Raw genomic sequence first — 13,764 nt, 5'->3', positions numbered from 1 at the left:
AAAGAAAGATATGTGTCATCCTAGCTGTTGCTGCTGCTGCTAAGTCGCTTCAGTCATGTCCGACTCTGTGCGACCCCATAGACGGCAGCCCACCAGGCTCCCCCGTCCCTGGGATTCTCCAGGCAAGAACAGTGGAGTGGGTTGCCATTTCCTTCTCCAATGCAGGAAAGTGAAAAGTGAAAGTGAAGTTGCTCAGTCGTGTCCGACTCTTAGCGACCCCATGGACGGCAGCCCACCAGGCTCCTCTGTCCCTGGGATTCTCCAGGCAAGAACACTGGAGTGGGTTGCCATTTCCTTCTCCAATGCAGGAAAGTGAAAAGTGAAAGTGAAGTTGCTCAGTCGTGTCCGACTCTTAGCGACCCCATGGACGGCAGCCCACCAGGCTCCTCTGTCCATGGGATTTTCCAGGCAAGAGTCCTGGAGTGGGGTGCCATTGCCTTCTCCAAGGGGATGCTATTTAGGAAGATGATAGTTGTCAGTTCCTTCAGAATCTGTCATAGCTACAGAGCATTACCTTGCCATGAACACAACTCTCCCTGGAGAGTCCACATCCAGTGAATGATCACAGAGGGGGAATTGTGGTTCACCCAACCAAGGTGGCACTCGGTGAGACAACTCTTGACAGGCCACACTTGCTCCAGAGTTCCCCATCAGGGTGGCCAAGGCATTATTGAGCCTGCATTTAGTTCAAACTCCTATTCTCCTTCCCTTCCACAGCTATCAATCCTTTATAAACATCCCAGACACCAAAATTCTGTCCCAGCACCTGCTTATAGACCCTGGGACACATAAACATTAGACACACCTTGTATTAATTTAATACATTCAAATAAACATGATATTCCAAGAATATATACCATGTTCATCTTGTGTTTCCCATACTTCCAACAGTTTCCAGTTTAGTACGTGTCCTTATATATCAGTGGATTGTTCTCTTCAGGAAATAGCTAACAACAAATAATAACAAAATATGAAAATATAACCAGGGTGCACATGACCACAAGTCACAACTTACTTGCGCTGGGGAAGGCTTCGGAACAGAGGTTACCACAGTAGTTCCTACTTGTGCCAATTGTTTAACAGGTGCCACTGCCACTTTCTTGATTAACTGTGAACTAGAATTCTTGGGGAAGGGGGAGATGATAGAGAGTCATCAATATTAGCAATTTAAAATCAATCAGTATTATAGCAAACATCCAAACACTTTACCACAACAAACTTCTTTGTTATAACTTGCTTTATAATCTTATGAACTTTATGCATATTTTCTACTATTAACCTAACCAGTAAATTGTTACTAGGGCTTCCTGATGGCTCAGCAGGTAAAGAGTTGACTTAAGATTCCTAAATATCACAGTATTTCAGCATTAAAATCTTTGAATTTTACTCTTTGATTCTCACAGAAAACATAGATTCTTTTTTTCTGTCATTTCCATTGCTGATATCCTTTCAGTCTTTTAAAAAAATATCACTAATTAAATTTTTTTATTGTGATATAATAGAAATATAACATTGCATAAGTTTAAAGTGTGTGATGTGTTGATTTGATACATTTATATAATGCAATATGATTCCCTAACATGAATGGGAATTTATATAATGCAATGATTCTGTAACATTCACTAACATCTACATCTTATCACATAATTATCATTCATTGTTATTGAAGTATAGTTGAGGTACAATATTATATAAGTCTTAGGCTTACAATATATTGATTCCCAACTTTTAAATATTATACTCCATTAATAACTATTTTTAAATATTGTCTGTTCTCCCTGTGTTGTACAATATATCCATGTAGCTTACTTACTTTATACATGGTAGTTTGTATCTCTTAAATCTTCTACCACTATCCATGCCCCTTCCCTTTAGATTCTTATTTAAAATGTGATTATAAACAAAAGTCTGCTAACCTATCTTCTCAACCCATAGCAAACAAGAAAAGGAAGGAGTAGCTATCACTGATACAGAAATAGAGAAAATGACTGGTTAAGCACCTAGAATCAAATTAGGGGAGCACAGAACACAGTGGGTTGGGAAAGACTGGCAAAGATGATATTACCACAGAATACAATGAACCCTTTTATCAGGATAAGCCTGATTCATGAAGACATTACTATACTACATTCTGTATTTTCTGTTTAACCAAAGAAAGATGCCCATAAAAATATTTTTTTTTAACTCTGACACACACAGGATAAGCTTTAGATATCTAGAAAGATAATCATGTATGTAAAATAAATCACCTTTTAACAATGCCAAGTTAGGGGGTGGTCCTAAGATGGCAGAGGAATAGGATGGGGAGACCACCTTCTCCCCAACAAATTCATGGAAAGAACATGTGAACGCTGAGTAAATTTCACAAAACAACTTCTGAATGCTGGCAGAAGACATCAGGCACCCAGAAAGGCAGCCCATTGTCTTTGAAAGGAGGTAGGGAAAAAAACATAAAAGATAAAAAGAGAGACAAAAGGGAGGGACGGAGACCCATCCCAGGAAGGCAGTCTTAAAAAAGAAAGAAGTTTCCAAACACCAGGAAACACTCTCACTGGCGAATCTGTGGCGAGCCTTGGAACCTCAGAGGGCAACATAACCGGGAGGAAAAATAAATAAATAATTAAAACACACAGATTATGTGCCTAAGGCAACCCCCAGCAGAGAAGCGGTGCAGAAGCCTGCATCCGGGGGCTGGGCAGGGAGGCGCCGTCTGCATTGCTTAGAGTAAGGACCGGGCCTAAATGGCCCGAGGGCAATCTGAGGGAACTAACTCGAGAGAGAAAACCAGACTGTGGGATAGCTAAACCGTGAAAAGCCCTAATCTAAAACACTGCCAGGCCCGCTCACAGGACTGAGCAGAGCTAGGTGGCTGTGGACAGGCCCATCCCCCGCCGGAGACAGGCAGGCGAGGGCAGCCAGAGCCGGAAGAGGGCAATCAGGCGAGGGCAGCCAGAGCCGGAAGGGGGCAATCGCAGCCCCAGAGAGGCATCATCTACCAAACTGCAAGGAGGCTTCGTTGCTAACCAAGACTCCTTGAGATTCTGGAAGGTCAACATCCGTCGGGAGGGTCGCAGCCAGAGATCAGCTCCCCAGAGGAGACACAGGGCACACCTGAAAAGGTGCGCTCATTGTACACCCAGAAAACTGAGTACCTGGGACAGGGGAGGCAGTAAGTCCCAGCTCACCAAGTACCTGGTCACCTGAGCCGCTTGGACCAGGGAAGGGCACAAAACGCAGGGCCAATCAAGTCTGCGCCTTTGTGGCATACCCGAGAACCTGAACCTGAGCAGCTTTGGCCTGGGAAGTGCACTCAACCCAGGACCTGCCTCAGACAGTTCCTGGCAGAGCAACCTAGAGCCTGAGCAGTGTAGAATGGGAAAGCACACACGCCCTGAGTTGGGGCATACCCAGTGTGGCCGAGACACTGGGAGCACTCCCCACAGACACCAGGGATATTTGTCTGCAGTGTTCCTCCCTCCCCACAGCACGACTGAACAAGTGAGCCTAAAAAAAGAGACACCACCGCCCCCTTGTGTCAGGGTGGAAATTAGATACTGAAGAGGCCAGCAAACAGAAGCTAAAATAAACAGAGGGAACCGCTTTGGAAGTGACAGTTGCAATAGATTAAAACCCTGCAGTTAGCATGGACTACCTAGGAATGGGCATATAGATATTGAGAAGTGTAAGCCAGCTCAAGGAACTATCTGAATATGAACTGACCCTACACTGTCCACAACAACACCAGAGAAAGTCCTAGATATATTTTTACTATTATCATTTTTTAAATTAAAAAAAATTTTTAATTTTTAAGTCCTCTATTACACCTTTAATTTTAATAACCTACTATTACTTTGCAAAAAAAAAAGGACCCTATTTTTAAAGCAAACTTCATATATATATATTTTATAATTTTTGTGACTTTGTTCTTTTCTTTAATATTGTATTTTTCAGAATCTAACCTCTACTCTAGATTTTTAATCTTTGCTTTTTGGTATTTGTTATCAATTTTGTACCTTTAAGAACCCAATCTTCAGTTCCCATTTTTACTTGGGAACGAGATTACTGGCTTGACTGCTCTCTCCCTCTTTGGACTCTCCTTTTTCTCCACCAGGTCGCCTCTATCTCCTCTCTCCCCCTTCTCTTCTCTACCCAACTCTGTGAATCTCTTTGTGTGTTCCAGACGCTGGAGAATACTTAGGGAACTGATTACTGGCTGGATATGTCTCGCTCCTTTTGATTCCCCCTTTTATCCTCCTGGCCACCTCTGTCTCCTTCCTTCCTCTTCTCTTCTCTGTATAACTCCATGAACATCTCTGAGGGATCCAGGCTGTGGAGCGCACATAGGGAAGTGATTACTGGTTAGCTTGCTCTCTCCCCTTTTGATTCCCCCTGTTCTTCTCCTGGTCACTTCTATCTCCCTCCTCCCTATTCTCTTCTCCATGTAACTCTGTGTACCTCTCTGGGTGTCCCTTACTGTGGAGAAACTTTACATCATTAACCTTGTATATGGAGAAGTCTTCAGGCTACTGTAAGAATATGACTGAAAACCAGAGGCAGGAGACTTAAGTCCAAATCCTGAGAACACCACCGAACTCCTTACTCCAGGGAACATTAATCGATAGGAGCTCATCAAACGCCTCCATACCTACACTGAAACCAAGCACCACCCAAGGGCCAAGAAGTTCCAGAGAAAGACATACCACGCAAATTCTCCAGCAACACAGGAACACATCACTGAGCTCCAATATACAGGCTGCCCAAAGTTACTCCAAACCCATTGACATCTCATAACTCATTACTGGATACTTCATTGCACTCCAGAGAGAAGAAATCCAGCTCGACCCACCAGAACGCCGACACAAGCTTCCCTAACCAGGAAACCTTGACAAGCCACGTGTCCAACCCCACCCACAGTGAGGAACCTCCACAATAAAGAGGAACCACAAACTACCAGAATATGGAAAGGCCACCCAAACGCAGCAGTATAAACAAGATGAAGAAAGAGAGAAATACCCAGCAGGTAAAGGAACAGGATAAATGCCCACCAAACCAAACAAAAGAGGAAGAGATAGGGAATCTACCTGATAAAGAATTCCAAATAATGATAGTGAAAATGATCCAAAATCTTGAAAACAAAATGGAGTTACAGATAAATAGGCAGGAGACAAAGATCAAGAAGATGCAAGAAAGTTTTAACGAGGACCTAGAAGAAACAAAAAAGAGTCAATATATAATGAATAATGCAATAAATGAGATCAAAAACACTCTGGAGGGAACCAACAGTAGAATAATGGAGGCAGAAGACAGGATTAGTGACATAGAAGATAGAATGGTAGAAATAAATGAAACAGAGAGAAAAAAAAAAGAATTAAAAGAAATGAGGACAACCTCAGAGACCTCTGGGACAATGCTAAATGCCCCAACATTCGAATCATAGGAGTCCCAGAAGATGAAGACAAAAAGAAAGACCATGAGAAAATACTTGAGGAGATAATAGCTGAAAACTTCCCTAAAATGGGGAAGGAAATAATCACCCAAGTCCAAGAAACCCAGAGAGTCCCAAATAGGAAAAACCCAAGGTGAAACACCCCAAGACACATATTAATCAAATTAACAAAGATCAAACACAAAGAACAAATATTAAATGCAGCAAGGGAAAAACAACAAATAAAACACAAGGGGATTCCCATAAGATAACAGCTGATCTTTCAATATAAACTCTTCAGGCCAGGAGGGAATGGCAAGACATACTTAAAGTGATGAAAGAAAATAAGCCCAGATTACTGTACCCAGCAAGGATCTCATTCAAATATGAAAGAGAAATCAAAAGCTTTACAGATAAGAAAAAGCTGAGAGAATTCACCACCACCAAACCAGCTCTCCAACAAAGGCTAAAGGACCTTCTCTAGACAGGAAACACAGAAAGGGTGTATAAACTTGAACCCAAAACAATAAAGTAAATGGCAACAGGATCATACTTATCAATAATTACCTTAAATGTAAATGGCTTAAATGCCCCAACCAAAAGACAAAGACTGGCTGAATGGATAAAAAAAACACGACCCCTATACATGTTGTCTACAAGAGACCTACCTCAAAACAGGGGACACATACAGACTGGAAGTGAAGGGCTGGAAAAAGATATTCCACGCAAATAGAGACCAAAAGAAAGCAGGGGTAGCAATACTCATATCAGATAAAATAGACTTTAAAACAAAGGCTGTGAAAAGAGACAAAAGAAGGACACTACATAATGATCAAAGGATCAATCCAAGAAGAAGACATAACAATTATAAATATATCTGCACCCAACATAGGAGCACTGCAATATGTAAGACAAATGCTAACAAGTATGAAAGGGGAAATTAACAATAACACAATAATAGTGGAAGACTTTAATACCCCACTCACACCTATGGATAGATCAACTAAACAGAAAATTAACAAGGAAACACAAACTTTAAATGATACAATAGACCAGTTAGACCTAATTGATATCTATAGGACATTTCACCCCAAAACAATGAATGTCACCTTTTTCTCAAGTGCACATGGAACCTTCTCCAGGATAGATCACATCCTGGGTCATAAATCTAGCCTTGATAAATTCAAAAAATTGAAATCATTCCAAGCATCTTTTCTGACCACAATGCAGTAAGATTAGATGTCAATGACAGGAGACAAAAACTATTAAAAATTCCAACATATGGAGGCTGAACAACACGCTGCTGAATAACCAACAAATTACAGAAGAAATCAAAAAAGAAATCAAAATATGCATAGGAACGAATGAAAATGAAAACACAACAACCCAAAACCTGTGGGATACTGTAAAAGCAGTGCTAAGGTGCCGGGAGCCGGTGAGGCATTCCGCTCGTGACAAAGGTCATGAGGAAGGAGGCTCGGCATACGCAAAGGCGGGATCGAGCCTCAGGAGTCCGCCCGGATATTCTCGAGCATTTTCCCCCAAAAAACCAGAGTCTGACTACTTTATTGCTTTGTGCTCTCACCTCTGACTTTACTGGGGGCTGTCCCCTACCACCATCTCGCTCTCTCTGTCAAAGAGTTAACTTACAGCTCCAATTAATAAAGTTCCTGGGCAATTAGGAGTGTTTAAATCCAAACCCTTCAGATGGCTCTCTAACTCGCCTGACAAGTTTACCCGGACTCCTACAGCTATGCATAGGATTGTTTACAGTCTCCCAGCCTCAAGAGGCACGGGAAGCTTAAGATATTCAAATAGCTTAGAGCCTCTCAGAGAGTTAGAAACTGTCAGAATAAACTAGTAAAGGATTTCATTGATGAGTCAATGCTTGTTGCCAAGTTTTCACATCCCCTGAATTGTATCCTTGAATATGTATTGATTAATAGTTGGTATGTAGAAAAAATAAGTAGTGGCCTTGGTGTTAGTAACTTTAGACCCTTAAGGTAATAAATTCTTTCCTTTGTTGTAAACCCATTATACATCCACCCTATAGGAATGCAATTTTATCTTCGGAAGATGGCGCAAAACCTTAAAATAATTACTCTTAGAGAAAATAAGTCTTTGTTGATAAGTCCTTGTCAAGAGTCATAAAATGTTAATAGGCCTTCTGGCCAGAAGATGATGTAAATCACCTAAACCATTTGTATACGATAAATTTGCAGGAAAGAAACCCTGGTTTTTGATAAGAATCAAAGACTGCTGACTTTGCATCCCCTATTATCCTCTATGTGTAACTTAGGGTATAAAAGCCCCTGTTAAAAATAAAGCTATGGGCCTTGCTCACCAACGCTTGGTCTCTCCATGTCATTCTTTCCTTTAACTTCCGGCTGAAGTCTCCATCTGGAGCGTGGATATCCTCTGCGACCACTTATTTGCCTGGGCTTCTAAGACCCACTCGAGAAGGTGTCTAAGGTGGGGCACCTTCCGCTATTCGAGAGGGCGCCTGTGGCCTCCATGGTCAGAGCTAACCTGGTGTCACGGGTTATATTGATTTTCCGCGTAAACCAAGCTACTCAGCCTCTTTTCTCCACTGAATTTTCCTACTGAGCTATCCTCATTCTATTACTCTTTATATCTCTAATTACCATTTGAATAGGTTGCCGACGCCGTCTCCCCTTCGAATACCCTGGATCAGCCGGGGCTGGTCCCCGGCACTAAGGGGAAGGTTCATAGCAATACGGGCATACCTCAAGAAACAAGAAAAAAGTCAAATAAATAACCTAACTCGACACCTAGAGCAACTAAAAGAGGAAGAAATGAAGAACCCCAGGGTTAGTAGAAGGAAAGAAATCTTAAAAATTAGGGCAGAAATAAATGCAAAAGAAACAAAAGAGACCATAGCAAAAATCAACAAAGTCAAAAGCTGGTTCTTTGAGAAGTTGAAGAAAATTGACAAACCATTAGCTAGACTCATCAAGAAACAAAGGGAGAAAAATCAAATCAACAAAATTAGAAATGAAAATGGAGAGATCACAACAGACAACACAGAAATACAAAGGATCATAAGAGACTACTATCAGCAACTATATGCCAATAAAATGGACAACGTGGAAGAAATGGACAAATTCTTAGAAAAGTACAACTTTCCAAAACTGAACCAGGAAGAAATGGAAAATCTTAACAGACCCATCACAAGCACGGAAATTGAAATTGTAATCAGAAATCTTCCAGCAAACAAAAGCCCAGGTCCAGACGGCTTCACAGGTGAATTAGACCAAAAATTTAGAGAAGAGCTAACACCTATCCTACTCAAACACTTCCAGAAAATTGCAGAGGAAGGTAAACTTCCAAACTCATTCTATGAGGCCACCATCACCCTAATACCAAAACCTGACAAAGATGCCACAAAAAAATAAAACTACAGAACAATATCACTGATGAACATAGATGCAAAAATCCTCAACAAAATTCTAGCAAACAGAATCCAACAACACATTAAAAAGATCATACATCATGACCAAGTGGGCTTTATCCCAGGGTTGCAAGGATTCTTCAATGTCTGCAAATCAATCAATGTAATACACCACATTAACAAATTGAAAAATAAAAGCCATATGATTATCTCAATAGATGCAGAGAAAGCCTTTGACAAAATTCAACACCCATTTATGATAAAAACCCGCCAGAAAGCAGGAATAAAAGGAACATGCCTCAACATAATAAAAGCTATATATGACAAACCCACAGCAAACATTATCCTCAATGGTGAAAAGCCAAAAGCATTCCCCCTAAAGTCAGTAACAAGACAAGGGTGCCCATTCTCACCACTACTATTCAACATAGTTTTGGAAGTTTTGGCCACAGCAATCACAGCAGAGAAATAAAAGGAATCCAGATTGGAAAAGAAGAAGTAAAACTCTCACTGTTGGCAGATGACATGATCCTCTATATAGAAAATCCTAAAGACTCCACCAGAAAATTACTAGAGCTAATTAATGAATATAGTAATGCTGCAGGATATAAAATCAACACACAGAAATCCCTTGCATTCCTATACACTAACAATGAGAAAACAGAAAGAGAAATTAAGGAAACAATTCCATTCACCATTGCAACGAAAAGAATAAAATACTTAGGAATATATCTACAAAAGACCTATATATAGAAAACTATAAAACACTAGTGAAAGAAATCAAAGAGGACACTAATAGATGGAGAAATATACCATGTTCATGGATCAGAAGAATCAATATAGTGAAAATGAGTATACTACCCAAAGCAATCTATAGATTCAATGCAATCCCTATCAAGCTACCAACAGTATTTTTCACAGAACTAGATCAAATATTTTCACAATTTGTATGGAAATACAAAAAACCTCGAATAGCCAAAGCAATCTTGAGAAAGAAGAATGGAACTGGAGGAATCAACCTGTCTGACTTCAGGCTCTACTACAAAGCCACAGTCATCAAGACAGTATGGTACTGGCACAAAGACAGAACAAAACAGAAAGCCCAAAGATAAATCCACGCACCTATGGTCCACTTATCTTCAACAAAGGAGGCAAGAATATACAATGGAGAAAAGATAATCTCTTTAACAAGTGGTGCTGGGAAAACTGGTCAACCACTTGTAAAAGAATGAAACTAGAACACTTTCTAACACCATACCCAAAAATAAACTCAAAATGGATTAAAGATCTAAATGTAAGGCCAGAAAATATAAAAATCCTAGAGGCAGACAGGCAAAATACACTCTGACATAAATCACAGGAGGATCCTCTATGACCCACCTCCAAGAATACTGGAATAAAAGCAAAAATAAACAAATGGGACCTAATTAATATTAAAAGCTGCTGCACAACAAAGAAAACTATAAGCAAGGTGAAAAGACAGCCTTCAGAATGGGAGAAAATAATAGCAAATGAAGCAACTGACAAAGGATTAATCTCAAAAACATACAAGCAACTCCTGCAGCTCAATTCCAGAAAAATAAATGACCCAATCAAAAAATGGGCCAAAGAACTAAACAGACATTTCTCTAAAGAAGACATAGAGATGGCTAACAAACACACGAAAAGATGCTCAGCATCACTCATTATTAGAGAAATGGAAATCAAAACCACTGTGAGGTACCATTTCACGCCAGTCAGAATGGCTGCGATCCAAAAGTCTACAAGCAATAAATGCTGGAGAGGGTGTAGAGAAAAGGGAACCCTCTTACACTGTTGGTGGGAATGCAAACTAGTACAGCCACTATGGAGAACAGTGTGGAGATTCCTTAAAAAACTGGAAATAGAACTGCCATATGACCCAGCAATCCCACTGCTGGGCATACACACCGAGGAAACCAGAATTGAAAGAGACACGTGTACCCCAGTGTTCATCGCAGCACTGTTTACAATAGCCAGGACGTGGACCTAGATGTCCATCAGCAGATGAATGGATAAGAAAGCTGTGGTACACATACACAATGGAGTATTACTCAGCCATTAAAAAGAATACATTTGAATCAGTTCTAATGAGATGGATGAAACTGGAGCCTATTATACAGAGTGAAGTAAGCCAGAAAGAAAAACACCAATACAGTATACTAACGCATATATATGGAATTTAGAAAGATGGTAACGATAAACTTGTATGAGAGACAGCAAAAGAGACACAGATGTATAGAACAGTCTTTTGGACTCTGTGGGAGAGGGCGAGGGTGGGATGGTTTGGGAGAATGGCATTGAAACATGTATATTATCATATGTGAAACAGATCGCCAGTCCAGGTTCGATGCATGATACAGGATGCTCGGGGCTGGTGCACTGGAATGACCCAGAAGGATGGGATGGGGAACACAGGTATACCCGTGGCAGATTCATGTCCATGTATAGCAAAACCAATACAATATTGTAAAGTAAAAAAAAAAAAAAAAGCCAAGTTAATGAAATATTACAGTAGATTTCTAATTTTTTAAAGATAACTCCTATATGATATAGATAAAAATGAATACTATAAACTGTAGTGTTAATGTCTTACCACAAATTAAAATTGAAATAGAATGGTTATTTTCTTCCCATTTAGAGATGCAAATAGCCCTTTGAACATTCCCTTGAGGACAACAAAATATGAGTATGAAGATTAAATTTTTAATTTTACCAAATGACAAAACCAAACATCTTGATAAAATTAACATGTTCAAGGAAAGTAGCTTAATTCAAACAGTTGAGCAGAATGATCTTTTATATTATTTTTACTGGCAAATACATACACACTTATATGAAGATAATTGCTAGAAAACTAAGAAGGATTAAGAAAACATTAATGTATACTACCGGCATGGTACAGATTTTGACGGTTTGCGTATTTGCTGGTACAGCTGGCCTTGAAGTTATGTTACTTGTGGTCTCAGTTCTTGTTACAGCTTGCTGAGGAGATACCAACATCAGCTGACCACTGTTACTTTTGATCAAAACGGTTCCTATAGTTAACAGAAAACAAAATGTGAGCTAATAAATGAAGCAAAATCTTCACGTTTTTTGTTCTCTCATTTCTTTCAATGCTGTAAAATGCTTTGATTAAGTGAATAGTTAGGAAATACTGAATTCCATGTCTACTAATTACAATATATAATACAGAAAAATGTTGTTACTCAAAGCTATTTAAAATATTAAAAGTCTAAATGTATGGATGATATATTCCTGAAAAAGGCAAAACACTTTCCTCATGACATCAAACTATTTATAAAGCTACAGTTAAGACAGTATGGTAACAGTACAAGACTATGCAAACTGACCAATGGAATCAGATCAGGTCAGATCAGATCAGTTGCTCAGTCGTGTCTGACTCTTTGCGACCCCATGAATCACAGCACACCAGGCCTCCCTGTCCATCACCAACTCCTGGAGTTCACTCAGACTCATGTCCATCGAGTCAGTGATGCCATCCAGCCTTATCATCCTCTGTCGTTCCCTTCTCCTCTTGCCCCCAATCCCTCTCAGCATCAGAGTCTTTTCCAATGAGTCAACTCTTTGCATGAGGTGGCCAAAGTACTGGAGTTTCAGCTTTAGCATCATTCCTTCCAAAGAAATCCCAGGGCTGATCTCCTTTAGAATGGACTGGTTGGATCTTCTTGTAGTCAAAGGGACTCTCAAGAGTTTTCTCCAACACCACAGTTCAAAAGCATCAATTCTTCGGCGCTCAGTTTCCTTCACAGTCCAACTCTCACATCCATATATGACCACTGGGAAAACCACAGCCTTGACTAGATGGACTTTTGTTGGCAAATTAATGTCTCTGCTTTTGAATATGCTATCTAGGTTGGTCATAACTTTCCTCCAAGGAGTAAGCATCCTTCAATTTCATGGCTGCAATCACCATCTGGAGTGATTTTGGAGCCCAACAAAATAAAGTTTGCCACTGTTTCCACTGTTTTCCATCTATTTCCCATGAAGTGATGGGACCAGATGCCATGATCTTAGTTTTCTGAATGTTGAGCTTTAAGTCAACTTTTTCACTCTCCTCTTTCACTTTCATCAAGAGGCTTTTGAGTTCCTCTTCACTTTCTGCCATAAGGGTGGTGTCATCTGCATATCTGAGGTTATTGATATTTCTCCTGGCAATCTTGATTCCAGCTTGTGCTTCTTCTAGTCCAGCGTTTCTCATGATGTACTCTGCATATAAGTTAAATAAGCAGGCTGACAATATACAGTACTCCTTTTCCTATTTGGAACCAGTCTGTTGTTCCATGTCCAGTTCTAACTGTTGTTTCCTGACCTGCATACAGATTTCTCAAGAGGCAGATCAGGTGGTCTGGTATTTCCATCTCTTTCAGAATTTTCCACAGTTTATTGTGATCCACACAGTCAAAGGCTTTGGCATAGTCAATAAAGCAGAAATAGATGTTTTTCTGGAACTCTCTTGCTTTTTCCATGATCCAGCAGATGTTGGCAATTTGATCTCTGATTCCTCTGCCTTTTCTAAAACCAGCTTGAACATATTGAAGTTCATGGTTCACGTATTGCTAAAGCCTGGCTTGGAGAATTTTAAGCATTACTTTACTAGCGTGTGAGATGAGTGCAATTGTGCGGGAGTTTGAGCATTCTTTGGCATTGCCTTTCTTTGGGATTGGAATGAAAACTGACCTTTTCCAGTCCTGCGGCCACTGCTGAGTTTTCCAAATTTGCTGGCATATTGAGTGCAGCACTTTCCCAGCATCATCTTTCAGGATTTGGAATAGCTCAACTGGAATTCTATCACCTCCACTAGCTTTGTTCGTAGTGATGCTTTCTAAGGCCCAGTTGACTTCACATTCCAGGATGTCTGGCTCTAGGTGAGTGATCACACCATCGT

General features: G+C 40.2%; 1 protein-coding gene across 1 annotated transcript in view; it reads right to left on the bottom strand.

Annotated features, from left to right (window-relative positions):
* The window catches only part of TAF4B (TAF4b RNA polymerase II, TATA box binding protein (TBP)-associated factor, 105kDa), a 110,675-nt gene that overhangs the window by 87,083 nt on the left and 9,828 nt on the right, over positions 1 to 13,764 (bottom strand). Inside the window, exons 2-3 of the mRNA XM_010828943.1 lie at positions 11,748 to 11,893; positions 1,016 to 1,123 (exon numbers count right to left, since the gene is read on the bottom strand). Of these exons, the coding sequence (XP_010827245.1) occupies positions 1,016 to 1,123; positions 11,748 to 11,893 (254 nt within the window). The remainder of the gene's footprint in view (positions 1 to 1,015; positions 1,124 to 11,747; positions 11,894 to 13,764) is intronic.

Source organism: Bison bison, unplaced genomic scaffold (assembly GCF_000754665.1).
Source record: "Bison bison bison isolate TAMUID 2011002044 unplaced genomic scaffold, Bison_UMD1.0 scf7180017864498, whole genome shotgun sequence".
NCBI lineage: Eukaryota > Metazoa > Chordata > Mammalia > Artiodactyla > Bovidae > Bison > Bison bison.
The sequence above is the reverse complement of the archived record's forward strand: the minus strand, read 5'-3'. Positions and strand labels throughout refer to the sequence as shown.